The following is a 17570-nucleotide window of genomic DNA, read 5'->3' on the forward strand; positions in this document are numbered from 1 at the left end:
TAATGCGTGTGTGTCACCGTGATGGAGAGAAGGTGTCTGACGAAGACCAACATTTAATCTTCTTTTCTCTTGGCTAAACACATTTGGATCCTTCCGACTTCACTGGTATGACTCACTTCTAGATTAGTGGCTGCAGTGAGCAATCTTTGTACCAGACCTGGTACGTCTCCCAAAGAACCGTCTCCCAAAGAACCGTCTCCCACCTGCCCTACCGTGTGTTTTTTTAAATGTCTTATGGGCTGCAGCAGCTTCAAAGCTGCTATTTTCTAACTTGGAAGCAGCCTATTGGAAACTATCCCTTCCCAAATTCCACTGTCACCTGAAAGAGATAGTCGGAGTTAATTCATTATACACACACACGTGTATATATATACACACACTAGGCTTCAAAGCCTACTTGTAAGAGAGGGCTTTGAAGGGGTTCCCGCAGCGGCAGCCCCCGCATTCCCCGGGGACCCCCCTGCCTGCTCCCCGCCAACTCCAGCCAGTCAGGTAATGAGCCAATTGAAAGGCGCTTTGCGCCTTCCGACTGGCCCTTCACCCAGATTGGCTCCACCCCTTTCTCTGCCCACTTACCCCTTAATGAATTATGAAGAGGGACAGACACACACATAATTTGTTAAATGTTTACCAGGTGGTCTCTCCTTTCACCCACCAGCCAGTCTGCCTTTGGTTCTCCCCCAATGTTGTGCTTGCAGCGTTTGACAGCTATCATCCCCAGCACCAGAGCAGCTATGCAGAGAAAATCAGCAACCCGAATGATATTTTTAGAAGAGAATATTCCTTTTTTCTTCTAGTGGGGTGCCGAGCAGCCACAATCCCCCAGAGACAAATAATATGTCGTGACAAAACAGTCAGATAATACTGTTTGACAAATCTAAAATAAATATCGCACAAGATTCCAAGTTGTTGTTTTCTCATGTGATTATAAATTGCCAAGTATTAATATTAGGACTGCCTTGTACTGTACTTTGATCCAAGAGTACTGTACTTTGATCCAGCTTGGTGTGGTGGTTAGGAGTGCCGACTTCTAATCTGGCGAGTTGGGTTTGTTTCTCTGCTCCCCCACATGCAGCCAGCTGGGTGACCTTGGGCTCGTCACAGCACTGATAAAGCTGTTCTGACAGAGCAATAATATCAGGGCTCCCTCAGCCTCACCCACCTCACCGGGCGTTTGTTGGGAGGAGAGGAAAGGGAAGGTGATTGTAAGCTACTTTGAGACTCCTTTAGATACAGAAAAGCGGCATATAGGAACCAACTCTTCTTCAGTAATATCATGGCTCTCTCAGCCACACCTACCCTACAGGGAAGGCAATTGTAAGCCGCTTTGAGACTCCTTCTGACAGAGAAAAGCAGCATATAAGAACCAACTCTTCGTTTTATTTTATTTTAAAATGTATTTGACAATACAGCAAAAACATAAGAAATACTGAAAAGAATACAAATATTCTGAAACGTTAATCATTCCAATCCTATGAAGATGTCATTTCTTACCATTCAAATCCATTGCTTGTTATCTTACATGTTATCAACATTGTCATTTTACTTGAATTTCTGAAAAATCCTGTAATTTACCAAATTGAGCCAAACTCTATTGATATCCTCATTCTTTTTTCCCCCTTGAAATACCTTAATATTTTTGGTTAACCTTTCCAAAATCACAAATTGCCTCATTTTATTTGCCAATAAATACCAATTATCCAATGAGGTATTTTCTGCGGTTTTCCAATTTTTGGCAATGATCATTCTGGCTGCTATTATTTAAAAGTTTACCAATATTTTAAGCTTACATTGAACATTTCTGTTCAAAAATAAATTTAGGAGAACTAGTTGAACTGAGTGTTTTATAATTTTTATAATTTTTTTTATAATTTTACTGAAAAAAAGTGTTGGTGGGGTTGTGGAAATGTTAGATCCTTTATTCATGTGGTGGGAATGCCCAATAATAGAATCAGAGTGTGGAGGAATCTCCAAGGCCATCTAGTCCAACCTCCTGCAGAATGCAGGAAATTCACAACTACCTGCCTTCCCACAATAACCCCAATTCCATGCCCAGATTATGCCCCCCTCCCACCAAAAACCCCCAGAATCCTTGGCCTGGAAGAAATTCGCCCCCTGATCCCAAATTGGCAACCGGCATTTCCTCGGGTATGCAAGAAAGGGCCTGTGGAGATCCCTTCCAACTCTATGATTCTTATAAAAGCGTTTTGCCAAAATTCCATTATTATTGGACATTCCCACCACACATGAATAAAGGATCCTACATTTCTACCACCTCTCCAACATTTTTTTATATATAATATATATCACCCTATGCCCCTTGCAGGGCCTTGCGCTCTGTTTCCTTTCTATTTTATCTACAGTCTCAATAATGGTCTATTTATTTGCTCTGAGCAGAAAGGTTGAAAGGAGTTTCAACAACTACTTATAGTCCCCTTTAAGCCCTATTTTCTCACTGTTCTCTGATAATATCATACGTATGTTTTTCAGAAATACCTCCCTCTAAGGTCCAATCGTAAACGTGTTTGTGGCAAGTCAAATCCAGACCTTAAAAGCCATAAATTCCAAAAAAAGCATATTTCCAAGTCTTGAATCCTTCATCCCTGTAAGGTAAAGGTATCCCCTGTGCAAGCACCGAGTCATGTCTGACCCTTGGGGTGACGCCCTCTAGCGTTTTCATGGCAGACTCAATACGGGGTGGTTTGCCAGTGCCTTCCCCAGTCATTACCATTTTACCCCCCAGCAGCAAGCTGGGTACTCATTTTACCGACCTCGGAAGGATGGAAGGCTGAGTCAACCTTGAGCCGGCTGCTGGGATCGAACTCCCAGCCTTATGGGCAAAGCTTTCAGACGGCTGCCTTACCACTCTGCGCCACAAGAGGCTCATTCTTCATCCCTGTAGCAATACCATAAATCCAAAGCAGTCTGTATAATCCATTTTAATTTTAATTTTTTTTTTACAAACAGATTGTTAAAACCATCATCCATCTGCTCAAGGAACAGCACGTTGAAAATGAAAACTATTTTTTTTCTTCTTGCTACTTTTAACAGAATGTTAAAAACTACGTCCCCTAGAAGCACACTGAGCACCACGGCCTGGTACCAGCCTACGTCTACATCAGAAGGCGACAGCAGCTAGAAATAAAAGCATTAATTTCCGAGAGTTATAACTTTATCATTTGCTGGATTCTATGAACATACCGGTCACAAAATAGAAAAATATATGCTTATAAAAGGAACTTGCGTTTCTGTTTTAAAAAGAGTTTGAAAGAGGACTGTTGCCATAGTTGGCAGGTAACGAGGGGCGTGTCTTGCAGAGGTCAAAGTGATCCTAAGGATACTGACTGGAATGCCACTGCATATGATTGGCTGCCTCTCTTCCCTGTGTTTCTGAATGGCAAGTGCGCTTCCACAAAACACTGTGGAGAGGAAAAAACTTTACACATCCTTTCTTCTGGGGAAGGTGTACTGAGTCTTTCCCAGCACCAGAATCTGGGTCAATCCTTCCCATGTCACCTTTTTCAGCTGCAGCATCAACTTGGAAAGACATGAGAAGCCGGTCTCCAGTGGCAAATGATATTTCCCCCTAAGACACAGCTGATGTGAATGCACACATGGTTACTCGTTTGCTTCTGCACTGGTCCCATCTCTGATCAGACAGCTTTTGGATGCAAACAGAGATGGTGTTCTAATGGGATGAAGAGGCTAGGTCAGGGGGGCAATTCTGCCATTTCATATTCCTCCATCTCCCAGCGGAGTTTTCAGAAAAGCTCCATGATCTAAACAACAGTCCTAGACTGCCATCTGCTGGTCATCAATTAGTACCATTCCCTGTAAAATCGTGCTGTGCAAATAACAGCGTTCTTGCCACCTCGGGTCACAGAAGATCTCAGGAAAAATAGCCGGGCAATTAATACTCCGTAAGTGTCAAAGCCCAAGATGAGAGTCCTGAATGGAAAGTGCCGGTCTTTCTAAAAGTCGGCCTAGGTAAGGAAACAAAACTGTAAGTATTTCACTCATACTTGTCTTTTCACGGTGACAGCCTTTTCCCTACCACCCGGAAGGCACAATCAGCTCCCACCTACTCATTTTCTTAGTACAGCTTGTTCTTGCCAATGAGTGTCATTGAAAGGTATGCAGAGAGCCAAAGACCACTCATTCTGCTTGACTGGTTTTTTCCCCCCCCCTTAAAGGCAAGCGCCAAACATCATAAAACGTTGAAAATTAGAATGTTATGTTTCACATGGGCTTTTTCAGAGCGGCTTTTCTCACGCCGCCAAGGTAGGCATCGTAGATGATGTTCAGGAAGTTGTCGTCATTCTGAAACAAAACAAAAGGCCCAAAATCGTCAGGGTAAAATGGAGAAGAGTGTTGGAAGCCCCAGGGAAGCTCACTTGACCTCAACCAGGTGGAACGAGCTCCCAGAGGAGGTCAGGGCTCTGACAGAACTTGAACAATTCTGCAGGGCCTGCAAAAAGGAGCTCCTTCATCAGGCATTTGGTTGAGGTCAACCTGAGCCACCACTTCCCATGGGCCCTTCCCCCTGAGCATCCCTCCCACTACAATTCTGCCCAACCCACTGGGTTATCAGTATGAGTTAATTTAATGTTTCCCATATTATTCTATTGTTCTATGTTGCTTGTTGTTATCACTTCGTTATTGTTAATCTAAGTTATTTGTATTGTTTCTGTTTTATGTGAACCGCCCTGAGCCTTCGGGGAGGGCAGGATATAAGATGGATGGGTGGGTGGGTGGGTGGGTGGATGGATGGATGGATGGATGGGTGGATGGGTGGGCTCTGGGTCCTCCCTGGGGAGAAAAGTGGGATCTAAACGAAGCAAATAAACAAACAATAGATCAGGCAGATGGTGTGATCGTCTAGATCTTTGGCCAACATGCCAATCCCTACACCACACTGGCTCTCCCTGTCCAGACATCACGAGATGAGACAGGACACGGGCAGAAGAGAAATGTTAGGGATCCCTTTACCTGGATCAGATGTAGCAATGTTTCCTGCAGCTGTAGCCTTGTCAGAGGAGAGTTGCTTGCAACAGATGGCTCCGGATTCTGCATAGGCAAGAGAAGGTTAGTCGAAGTAGAAACTGATTCTTGGTTCCCAATGGGCAGCCATCCACTTTCGCTTGGCTTCGGCGGTGCCGGGGCTGACTGAGTAAACACCATCGGGGACATCAGTAGTGATGGAGTCACCGTAGCAGGGATGCGCTGGGGTGAGATGACCTGCTTGCACACAAGGCGACATGCGCTGCTTTTAGTTTACCACTCACAGTAATCGGATCCACAAACATATGCAAAGAATTCCTAGATTGCTCTAGATCAGGGGCGGTCGAACTGTGGCTCTCCAGATACCCATGGACACCCTGCACCCCTGCCAGCATGGCCAATGGGCAGGGGCTCATGGTAATTGTAGTGCGTGGGCATCTGGAGAGCTAGTTCAGCCATCCCTGATCTAGATTGACTTCAGGATTAGATAAAGACGGGATTCGACCCAGTTTCTGCCAATTTCCCCTTCTTGTTGCAGAACCCCCTGGTCATTCCACAGGGTCCCTGAACTCCCCGAAGCAGCATTTCATGGAGATCTGTTGGCTGCAATAGGAGGAACTCCCACGGAACAATTTAGCCTGGATCCAACCCACAGAGTGGAAAGCAGCCCAGACAGAAAACCAAGCTCATTCACACAAGGCAGGCACCAATCCTTACAGCAGGGAAGCTCTGGAATCATGGCGTCCTTTCTGCTTGGACATGACACTCAGAAAAGGCTATCATGGTCTTGAAGGGAGCAAGGACAGTTCCAATGCTAAACCAAAAGCAACCATGATAAATATCTGTCCAGCCACTGCTTAAAGACTACCAGTGAGGAGGAGATCACCACCTCCTTAGGTGGTTGATGCCACTGCCAAACTACTCTGTTAAAATTATTTTCCTGATATCTAGCTGGCACCGTTCTACGTGCAGTTTAAACCCATTACTGCGTGTCCTCTCCTCTGCAGCCAATGGAAACAGCATCCTGCCCTCCTCCAAGTGCCAACCTTTCAAACACTTAAAGAGAGCAATCATGTCCCCTCTCAACCTCCTCTTCTCCAGTCTGAACATTCCCAAGCCCCTCAGCCTTTCCTCACAGGGCTTGTTCCCCAGGCCATGGATCATCCTTGCTCCTCTCCTCTGCACCCTCCCCATTTTGTCGACGTCCTTTTTGAAGGACACGGTGCTCCAGGTGCAGTCTGACCAATGCGGTATATAGCAGGACTTGAATGTTTTGTGATTTTGATGTGATGCCTCTGTTGATACACCCTCCAAAGCGGCCCTTGAATCCAGGGGAACTGATTATGGTCATCTGGAAATCCACTGTGATAACAAGAGTTGTCCATGTGCTAGCTAGAGGCTGCCAATCCTAGAAGAGCACCAAGTAACTCCAACAACAGGACGGAGCTAAATTGCCATTTTGGGTGGCAGCCTCATGTTTAATGTGAGTCATGGAACTTCCCCCAATTCAGCATAAGAGGTATTGCTTCCTCCTCAGTTTAGCACTGGCCACAAAGCAAGCCTGTTAAAACTGAGAATTCATTTTAGGAGCTGGGGCTTTTTTTTTGTGTTGTTTTTAAAGCAAGACACCGAATTTGAGAAGCCTGGAGAAAACAGAATGTTTTCAGAGGGCTTAACGGGATGTGATGACGGCAGTCCTGCGTGCCAAAAACAGGGTTGCAGCTGAAGCCCCGACATGGAAATGCTGCCGGTTGCGGCTTCTCCCATCACTGCGGTGTTGAGATCGGGCTGCAGGATGAGCCAAAGCACAGGATCCAAGCCACAAGGCGGGACTTTGCATATCGATCGGAACAAAGAGGCCAACTGTGGGTAGTGTTGGCAAGTTTGGACTGGAGGAAATTGGCCAAGTGTGAAAAGCTCTTCTTGTGCCACGAACCCAGCTGCAGCCATGATCTTCTTAGGCAGGGCAGTGTGCACTCCCTCCTGCTAATGTCAACCTGTTTCCTTTGGGTAACCAGTGCTACAAAAACCTATAGGCCAGGGGTAGTCAAACTGCGGCCCTCCAGATGTCCGTGGACTACAATTCCCAAGAGCCCTTGCCAGCATTCGCTGGCAAATGCTGGCAAGGGCTCCTGGGAATTGTAGTCCATGGACATCTGGAGGGCCGCAGTTTGACTACCCCTGCTATAGGCCCTGCACCAAGCTGAGACTTGTCTCCCCTTGTCTCTTGGGGGGCAGGGTATTTTGGGAGCCAACAGAAGAGAAACAAACTAGGCAAGGCGCTCGAGTCTCATCCCCAACCAACTCTATGAGAAGTGATGTCAGCAGACAGGTCCACACACTTGCGAGGATATAGAATTATAGAACTAGAGATTTGGAAGGTGCCACGAAAGCCATCTAGTCCATTCCCCTGCTCAATGCGGGATCAGCCTAAAGCATGCAGGATAAGTAGCTGCCCTTAGAAAGCTGATTTACTGCTGAACTCTGATTGCGAAATTTCCCCCCTAATATCTAGACCAGGGGTAGTCAAACTGCAGCCCTCCAGATGTTCATGGACTACAATTCCCAGGAGCCCCTGCCAGCGAATGCTGGCAGGGGCTCCTGGGAATTGTAGTCCATGGACATCTGGAGGGCCGCAGTTTGACTACCCCTGGTCTAGACAGTACCATTCGACACATGGTTTAAACCTATTACTGCAGGTTCTATCCCCTGCTGCCAACAGGAACTTTTTCCTGCCCCCTCCAAGGGACAACCTTTCAAATGTTTCAAGAAAGCAATCATGTTCCCCCTCAACCTCCTCCTCTCCAGGCTGAACATTCCCAAGCCCCTCAGCTTTCTCTCAAAGGGTTTGGTCCCCAGACCCCAGGTCATCCTCATTGTTCCTCCCTGCACCCTCTCAATTTTATTCCATGTCCTTTTGGAAGTGAGACCTTCAGAACTGCACACAGGAGTCCAGGGGTAGGCTGACCAATGCTGTGTACTTGTGATTTTGATGTGATGCCTCTGTCGATACAGCCCAAGACTGCATTTGCCTTGTTTACTGCTGCATCACACTGTCTGCTCATAATTAGCTCACAGTCCACAATTACCACCAAGATCACATCCATACACTCTGCTCCCCAGAAGTATACCTCCCATCCAGTATGCAGGCTTCTCATTTTCGCAAACCAGATGTAGAACTCTGCACTTCTTACTGAATTGCAGCTTGTTCTCATTTGCCCACTTCTAAATATGAAGAGAAACTCAAATACTTTGGCCACCTCATGAGAAGGAAGGACTCCCTGGAGAAGAGCCTAATGCTGGGCACGATCGAGGGCAAAAGAAGAAGGGGACGACAGAGAATGAGGTGGCTGGATGGAGTCACTGAAGCAGTAGGTGCAAACTTAAATGGACTCCGAGGAATGGTAGAGGACAGGAAGGCCTGGAGGATCATTGTCCATGGGGTTGTGATGGGCTGGACACGACTTCGCACCTAACAACAACAACAAATATGAAGAGGTGTCATGGCACCCGCAGACACCCTTCTTCGCTCTTTGAATTGTAATAGGTTGGTGATCCCTGGGCCCTGGTCCCTGCCTGGTGGAATGAGCTCCCAGAGGAGTGAAGGGCCCTGACATAACTAGCGCAGTTCCGCAGGGCCTGCAAGATGGAGCTCTTCCACCAGGGATTTGGTTGAAGATCTTGAGCCCATCCTCCGAACGCTCCAATGATTATCATCTTATCAGGAGAAATGTTGTGGGGTGGTGGTGTTTGTGTTGGTTTTGTTACTGAATGTTATCATTGTGATTTTCGACACTGTATTTTACATCTGTTGTTATCTGTTGTGAGTTGGCAGGGCCTATCAATTTAAAAAACAAACAACTAAATCTCCCGAGTCTTATAGGCTAGAAATGGCCCGTCCCCACTTTTTAAAAGATGAGAGAAATATCTGGAAACTGAACTGTGTTATTATATTCTGACTCATGGAACGCATGCAGCCTAGCTTTCATACTGGTTGAACACTAATTTGTATTAGTTCAAGAAATTCATTCTGAATTACAGAGCCATATTTCAAAGGACATTTGATGCTATTAATCAGCGGTGGAAGAGAACATCTACTCGGTGTCCCGGACATCTTAATTATAGTGTATTCGCTCTTCGGGTCTTCCACGAAACATGTTTACAGAAGGAAATGATGGGCAAGGAATAACAAGTGAGTGCTATGTATAAGGGTTAGGGTTAGTTGGGTGTAGTGGTTAGGAGTGCGGACTTGTAATCTGGCATGCCGGGTTCGATTCTGCATTCCCCCACATGCAGCCAGCTGGGTGACCTTGGGCTCGCCACAGCACTGATAAAACTGTTCTAACTGAGCAGGAATATCAGGGCTCTCTCAGCCTCACCCACCCCACAGGGTGTCTGCTGTGGGGAAGGGGAAGGCGAATGTAAGCTGCTTTGAGCCTCCTTCGGGTAGAGAAAAGCAGCCTATAAGAATCAACTCCTCTTCTTCTTCAGTAATATCAGGGCTCTCTCAGCCTCACCCACCTCACAGGGTGTCTGTTGTGGGGAGAGGAAAAGGAAGGCGACTGTAAGGCGCTTTGAGACTCCTTCGGGTAGAGAGAAGCGGCATATAAGAACAACTCTTCTTCTTCTTCAGTAATATCAGGGCTCTCTCAGCCTCACCCACCTCACAGGGTGTCTGTTGTGGGGAGAGGAAAGGAAGGCGAATATAAGACGCTTTGAGCCGCCGCCTCCTCCTCCTCCTCCTCCTAAGGTGCTCGGCCACGGGGTCCAGGCCTGCGTGTTCACCCACTTTAATTACATGAATGGAGGCCAACGGGAAGAAGAGGTTGCTTTAAGGATCCAAGTTGCTGAACCTGCCTGGCGCTGACCCGCATTGTTAAGCGGTACAATTTATTAGAGAGCATTAATTCACTTCACCTGCAGCCAGGGTGAACGGCAGGAGGCCTGCAAATATTGCAGTTGGACGGCAGCCATGCCTTATGAGCCGTGGCCTTTTCTGGAAAGCAGGCCGACTAGGACCGCATCACGGCAGCCGGAGACCCAAATGCACCCGTCAGTCTCTAATGCGGATTCAAGTGGGCAGCCGTGTGGGTCTGAAGAAGCACCGCAACAACAGAGCCCTGTAGCACCTTTCAGACCAACAAAGATTTATTCAAGGTGTGAGCTTTCGAGTGCAAGCACTCTCCTTCAGAGGTGGCCGAACTGTGGCTCTACAGACGCTCGTGGACTACAATCACCATAAGCCCCTGCTAGCGTGCTGGTTATTGTAGTCCCTGGATGTCAGGAAAGCCACAGTTTGGCCACTCCTGCTCCAAGGGATGGGAAGACCTGAGGTGTAACGTCTTCCATCTGCCGCTGATCTTTCCAGCCTGCAGACATGCTGAGCGCTGAAAGGAAGTGAGGGGGGCTCTATATAGTCTGGGAGGCCATCCATATAAGCTTCAAGGCTCAGGTGGTGGCGGTTCTGAGTCAAATGTATTTGCGTTTGCTTGACTCCTGTTTGGTGCAGCAGTTAAACCAGCTTGGTAGCTAAGAGCAACGGCCTCGAATCTGGAGAGCCGGGTTTGATTCTCCACTCTTTCAAATGCAGCCAGCTGGGTGACCTTGGGCTAGTCACAGTCCTGTCAGAGCTGTTCTCACCGAGCAATTCTGTCAGACCTCACCTCCCTCACAGAGCGTCTAGTGTGAGGAGAGGAAGGGAAGGCAATTATAAGCCGCTTCTGGGTTCCTTCAGGTAGTGGAAAGCAGGGCGGTAAAACCAACTCTTCTTCTAGGAAACCCTTCCAGCGACGCAAGGGGAGGGAGACCTTTGATTTTCTCCAACCACAAGTCTTTTGGCAGATGCAAAGGGCTGCAATGGGAAAACAGCCATACCGCTCTCAGCTTCCTGGAGGAGAGGCAGGATTAAAATACCTCTGATGGTGACAGGTTCAAGTGGGTTAGCCATGTTGGTATGAAAAGCAGCAGAACAAAGTTTGAGTCCAAGGGAACTTTTCAGACCAACTAAGTTTTAGTCAAAGTGTGAGCTTCATCAGACGATGAAATGGGAGTCACAAGACCACCTTCGTAAGTGGAGACTGGGTCATGGATTACTTCACAGCATAATGAAGACATTTACCAGATACAAGGGTCTTCTGGAAAAAGCAAGCTAGATTTATCAAGTCATCACACGTTTGGGTTCAACTCTAAGGGAGAAACATAATAAAGGAAATAAAAATGTCAAGATTAAAGATTAATGGGCAGGTGCATTCCCAATTATGGACTGAGAAGAATTAAAAGAGAAGCTGTCACTACATTCCACTGACATTTTGACCTGATACACTCAGTGTATTTCTGTAAGATCCCTGTATCTGGCAAACACCTTCATTATGCTGCATACTAATCCATGACCACTCTCTACTTATATATGTGGTCTTGTGACTCCCATTTCATTGTCGAACGAAGTGCGCTGTGCACCCAAAAGCTTACACCAGGGGTAGTCAAACTGCGGCCCTCCAGATGTCCATGGACTACAATTCCCCTGAACTCATGGGAATTGTAGTCCGTGGACATCTGGAGGGCCGCAGTTTGGCTACCCCTGGCTTACCCCTTGAATAAAACTTAGTTGGTCTTAAAGGTGTCACTGGACTGGAACTCAGTTCTGATTGTGATGGATAGAAGAAGGAGAGTTGGTTCTTATATGCCACTTTTCTCTACTAGGAGGAGTCTCAAAGAGGCTTACAGTCGCCTTCCCTTCCTCTCCCCACATCAGACACCCTTTGAGGGAAGTGAGGCTGAGAGAGCCCTGAGATTACTGAAGAAGAAGAGTTGGTTCTTATATGCCACTTTTCTCTAACCGAAAGAGTCTCAAAGTGGCTAACATTCGCCTTCCGTTTTCTCTCCCCACAACAGGGAGGTGAGGCTGAGAGAGCCCTGATATCACTGCTCGGTCAGAACAGCTTTTATCAGTGCTGTGGCAAGCCCAAAGTCACCCAGCTGGCTGCCTGTGGGGGAACGGGGAATCAAACCCGGCTCGCCAGATTAGAAGTCCAAGCTCCTAACCAATACACCAAGCTGGCTCCACACTGACATAATCATGTTCAAACTGACACTTACTTTCCAAGACAAAGCCATGAACAAGCTCATGAGCAGACTTCTCTTAAGGTTCTCAAGTTCTGCCCTCCTCTTTCCTAATCCTCTCCTTCTGGCTTCTTTTGCAATTCCCGGCACGTACCGTATTTGCCGGAATATAAGACGACTGGGCGTATAAGACGACCCCCCAACATTTCCACTCAAAATATAGAGTTTGTTACATTACATTACAGTACTATGGGCCACTATGGGCAGCTATGTCTATCCCAACTGAAGCCCACCCGGCGTATAGGACGACCCCACCACTTGGAGGCATGTTTTTCAGGGGGGAAAATAGTCTTATACGCCAGCAAATACTGTACCTGCGGATGCGCCCCTAAAATATTCGCACAGAGTTTGCTGGGTCTGAAACGCCCTGCCAGGATTGCTTGTGACTAGCTCAGCCCGGCTTGTTTGCTGGGTCGATCCAAGTACAAACGCGTCCCGCTTTTGCTAATTGCTTTGGTAACAAGTCTTTCCTCTCCGCTGAGTCTCGTGCAGCAGATCAGAACTCCTGGGCCATATGGAGAGCCCTCGAGAGCCAATTTGAAACGCGGCCGGCAATATGCAGTGTCTGTTTGCCGAGGAAATGCAAACTGCAGATTCCACTTACAAAGGAACTTATGACGAGTCCCTGAATAGATGTCAGTGCTGCGCTTCCCCTAAGTCAGGGGTAGTCAAACGGCGGCCCTCCAGATGTCCATGGACTACAATTCCCAGAAGCCCCTGCCAGCATTCGCTGGCAGGGGCTTCTGGGAATTGTAGTCCATGGACATCTGGAGGGCCGCCGTTTGACTACCCCTGCCCTAAGTACTCAAGATGTTGTCTGGGAGGCCGGTCGTGTCTGGCAGACCTCGGAGAAACTGCTCCCTCGTCCTCGTTCGCATGGTGGGAGCAGGTGCAGCATCAAAAGGTAAACAGCGAGAGGGAACAGACTTTTGGATGGATTTATTGTCAGGACTCGCTTTGATTCGGCTTGCCAGAGCCACTGCGAGCGCAACGGAGCCAAATCCATTTGACTTGACATTTCTGGCCTTCGCTAGAGTGGCAAGGAAGCGGTCAGCTGTCTGAAAGCACGCCGCACTACAGTCTCGGAACAATGCCCGTCTTGCGGAGGAATATCATTTTGATTTGTTTTAGACATTTATACCCTGCTTTTCTTCCCCAAAACAGCTTGCGGCATCGTTTCCCCCTCCTGTACTTTATCCTCACAACAACCACCCTCTGAGACAGTTTAGGCCGGCCTTTCTCATCTTTTTTACCCTTGAGAACCCCCTGAAATATTCCCCAGGCTCCAAGAAGCCCCAGAAGTGACCCCATCATGCAGAATATGGTTGGGAAGCAGAGCTGTGGACACGCCCACCTGGGGCCCCTCCCCTTTCCACCCTCTCCAGGCCCATCATTGGCCATTGGGGGGGAGTCGACATAACCATATATGGTCATATCACCCAATTAATGTTGAACAAATTTATATATATATAAATTAACTCCCACCCATTTGAGAAACAATTCCAGGGGTGTAAAGAAACCCCAGAGTTTCACAAAATCCTGGTTCAGGAAGCCTGGCTTAGATGGGAGGAGGGGAGTCTGGAGTTTCAGAAAGCTGCTCACTGTAGGGAGGGGAGGAACCAGAGCCAGTTTATCCATGTACTACACACAGCATGTGCTATGGGCCCTACGCAGTGCTTTCTCCCCCATGGATCAAGGCCGTAGCTTGTTCTCCTCCTCCCTTTTCCCCCTCCTTTTTCTCCGGACACTCGGAGTTACACCCCTTTCCGCCACACTCAGTCTGTCTGCTCCTGCCACAACTGTGCTCTGCTAGGGCCCTGCACATCCTTAAGCCAGCTCTGGTGCCACGGGCCCCACAAATCCTTCCACTACTCCTGGGAGGAACTAGTCCTTGGGAGCAACCGTCGTGCTGGTTGAAGGCATACGAGGAAGCAAGATGGCACAATGAAGCGGGTGGACCACTGGTTCCTACTACTTGCACCATCAAAGCAGGTGGCTTTCTGATGGCAACCCCCTGGGCATCTTCTGGGTGGGGAACTGAACCGCTGATCCAATGGAGTTTGACGCCCCTGCGTCGAGGTCACACACTGAACTCTTGGCAGGGCTATAGAAAGCGAGATGTGGGCTCAATTATTAGAGATGCCCATGCAGTTCTATGGAACAGGCCCCAACCAAGCAGGATCGCTGGAGAGGTCTAAACCTACAAGACTCCGAGGTCTCTAGAGGCAATACTTCCCCCCCTATAAGTCAAGGGGAGTCACTCCTTTGAGGAAAACAAAAGGGATATATCTACTGCCCCCCCCCCCCGGTTCTATTTTTTTTCTGGAGTAAGTGAATGCCCCCCATTGAGTTTCTACAGGGAAAATGTGCAGCACTTGGGGACAGTTCTGTGACACGGAGAACACCCAAGGCACCAGGCAGCCCACCCTCTACTGAGTAGAACCTAGGGTGAAATGTGCATCTGAGCTGAAAACTCTGAGCTGAAAAATCCCACTGTGCCCCCAGGGGATACCACAATACATGGGCCCCCTCCCTGTCATACTGATGGATGTTTTGCTAGTTACCCAACGACCGCAATTTCTTTGTATGCAAAACCCTTGCTGTCCACGCCATGGATAACCAGCAATCTTATTAAAAATTCACGTCACGAAGTCATTATCCAATTCTGTCCAGAACTGTTGTTTTTTCCATCTCATTTTAATCCAAATGTCATCCGCACCGACTTTCTCTTATTCGACAAATGCGGGGACAGTGAGTCACAAATCCCAACTTTTCCTGTTTTGACATCTCTCGTCTTTTTTTCACATGCTCTATTAGTTCAAATGATATAGATGAACTGTCAGTTCAATTTCCAATTTTAATAGCCGTTCGGCTGCTGTCTGAAAGGGGAGAGGCTTGCAGAACAGCAGACGGCAGGAAAGCGAAAAAGCCAAGGACCGAGCTGTCCCTCCCAGCTGCACAAAACCTGCTGGCTCTACTGGGAGATTTTTAAAAATTATTAGACGTTCGGAGTGGGGTGAATGTTATGTTATAATACAAAAATCTTACTTAAGAGACTCACGCTTTTATAGATAGGTTCTTAATAAACACAATAGGACTTATTCAAGGAGAAAACAAAACCGTATTCTATCTCAAGCTGGGGAAGTTTGCACGGCATCCCTAAGGGGTTGTCATACAATGCACACGCCACATTCCCCTCGAGGGTGAGCCCCAGTTGGCCTCCAGGCATATAAGTATAATAAACAGATTCTCTGATCCTAATTCTGCCAGAAACTATTATAGATTTACCTGAAAAAGAGGGGTCTGCTTTTCTGCACCGGAAGCCTTGTCCATCCAGGAGTCCAAAGGTTTCAGGGACGTGGTGCTTTGAGTAACCACAGGAAACTTAGCGGCCAAAGTCGGCCTGCTGGACACATGCAACTGCTGCTCCTGCTGCACTATCTGGAGTTTTTTTAACAACACTTGTGGCGAGATTACTCCGGAAGGGCCGGACTGGTTCCCCGAAAGCGGAAGCGTCTGCCCGGGAAGGTTGGATTGTTCTTTACCGAGGGCTGGAGGCCCCGCAGCCTGGCCTCGGAGGGTGCCATTGAAATATACCAGAGGCGGCTGCGTTATGCTGTTTACCTGGGTTGCTGAGGAGGCAACGGGAGCGCTGCTGAAGACGGACGCCGCTGAGCTCGCCGGAGGGGAGTCCACCTTGGTCTTCGGTCCCGACTGGCCCTGCAGGTGCTGTAACAGGCTCCGTGTCCCGCTTGGGTCCTGAACCGGATGGGATGTTCGAACGCTGGGAGAAGCCATGGGCTGGAAGAGTCCTGTGAAAACCTCCCCTGCGGCGGGAGGGTGGCCATTTTCACACAGGCGGCTCTCGGGGAGTTCAGAGACGGTGTGGAGCTCTGCCCCGCGGACCATGAGCTTTTGGATGGCAGGGCAAAGCTGCTTCTCCACTGGGGGCGAGTGTCTACTGGGCTCTTCGTAAGACAGGGAGCGCACGACTCCTTGCCTCAGGGGAAAGTTCTCCAGGTACTGCTTCTGCAAATGGTCTGAGTTGTCCTGGTACGTGCCGGGCTTTTCTTGCTTCCCAAAGAGTGTGGTCAGGGACAAGTGTTGGGGCTCAGGGTCTGCGTTCTAGGGGAGAAAGAGAAAAGGATTTTAAAAATTACACGGAAGGCCACGTGAAGTTACACGACCGGCATGGATTCAGTTTCTCCAAGGAGGATTTCTAAACGTTGGAGATATAGTTTGTGAAGCACTCGGAGCTGAACTTCCCAGGGGAACGCTATCTCCCTACAGCAGCCCTTTTCAACCTTAGGACTGCAGAGTAACCCCTGAACATTTTGCAGGCTTCGAGGTAACCCCCAAGTGATGTCAGCTGGCCATGCCTCCCTGCCCCACCCCTGGAAGTGAAAGAGGCCACCCCCCTCTCCCCCCAACCCACCTAGAGTAAAAAAAAGAACACCTCCTCCCCACACACATACAACCAACTAACCCAAAGAAGACTCACCGCGCAGGACTCCAGCTGCCACTGACAGGTCAACTGAGATAGAAGAGATTCTGCCAGCACAGGTTTGTATGGCCAGGGCTCCTTCCCTTCCCACCCCTTTCAGGGCCATAACTGGCCATTTTGGGAGGAGGTAGGTCGATCTCCCCAAATAAGGTGAAAACTTCCTTGGATCCTTTTAAAAATCCTCACCCTTCCCTCCCCCCCCCCATACACTACACACACAAACACACATAAATCCCACCCCCACCCCCCAACTCATATAACCTCTCCAGGACTCATGAGGACTAGGTGGGAATTGGTAGTGCCACAGTCTTTTTATTGGTTATGGAAACTTGAGGACTAGAATCCTGGCCAGGGGGGAAACAGTGGGTAGAAGAAGGGGTGATACAGTAGGAAAACAGGGATAAGTGGAAAAGAACAAACAATTCAAGAATATGAAATCAAAGAAGAAACCCCTCAGCTCTGAGAGGAAAATATTCTTAAATCTGAATAATGGTTTGGGAATGGACTGCGTTGAATCTAACATTTCATTCATTCATTCATTCATTCATTCATTCATTCATTCATTCATTCATTCATTCATTCTTATACCGCCGCTCCCAAATGTCTTGCGGCGGTTCACAAAAATCCGTGAATACAATAAAATCCCGTAAAAACCCATTAAAACATAATTAGGTAAATTCAAGCTCATGGGAAGAAACCAAAAGCATTCAAACTGTTTAAAAGCTCAAGTCCTACACAGACATGGCAAAAACCACAGATTTCAGCAACATGAAGCACTGCTAACTCTTATGGCCAACTGTGACCTCCATTAAGAAGAGAAGCTGAAATTAAATTCAGATCTTGTCTTGAATGACTGTTTGCTTACGCATGGGATGCTACTACTCAGGACAGCTCCCGGGGGAATTTTCACAGTCACGGGTTGGCATAGGTATCTATCCCCTTCTTG

At 48.0% G+C, this 17570-nt stretch overlaps 1 protein-coding gene across 7 annotated transcripts in view; it reads right to left on the reverse strand.

Moving 5' to 3' along the window:
* Window positions 1-2897: 2897 nt before the first annotated feature.
* Window positions 2898-17570, reverse strand: part of DCP1B (decapping mRNA 1B) — a 46871-nt gene continuing 32198 nt past the window's right edge. For 2 of the 7 annotated variants that reach the window (XM_077340083.1, XM_077340085.1), the window contains exons 7-9: window positions 15409-16245; window positions 4990-5238; window positions 2900-4320 (exon numbers count right to left, since the gene is read on the reverse strand). In XM_077340083.1, coding sequence (XP_077196198.1) covers window positions 4240-4320; window positions 4990-5238; window positions 15409-16245 — 1167 coding nt within the window. In that variant the 3' untranslated portion in view covers window positions 2900-4239. Of the gene's footprint in view, window positions 4321-4989; window positions 5242-15408; window positions 16246-17570 lie in introns of all 7 variants that reach the window. The other 5 variants (XR_013231422.1, XM_077340084.1, XM_077340089.1 and 2 more) reach the window with 5 other exon arrangements.

Source organism: Paroedura picta, chromosome 5 (assembly GCF_049243985.1).
Source record: "Paroedura picta isolate Pp20150507F chromosome 5, Ppicta_v3.0, whole genome shotgun sequence".
NCBI classification, from domain to species: domain Eukaryota; kingdom Metazoa; phylum Chordata; class Lepidosauria; order Squamata; family Gekkonidae; genus Paroedura; species Paroedura picta.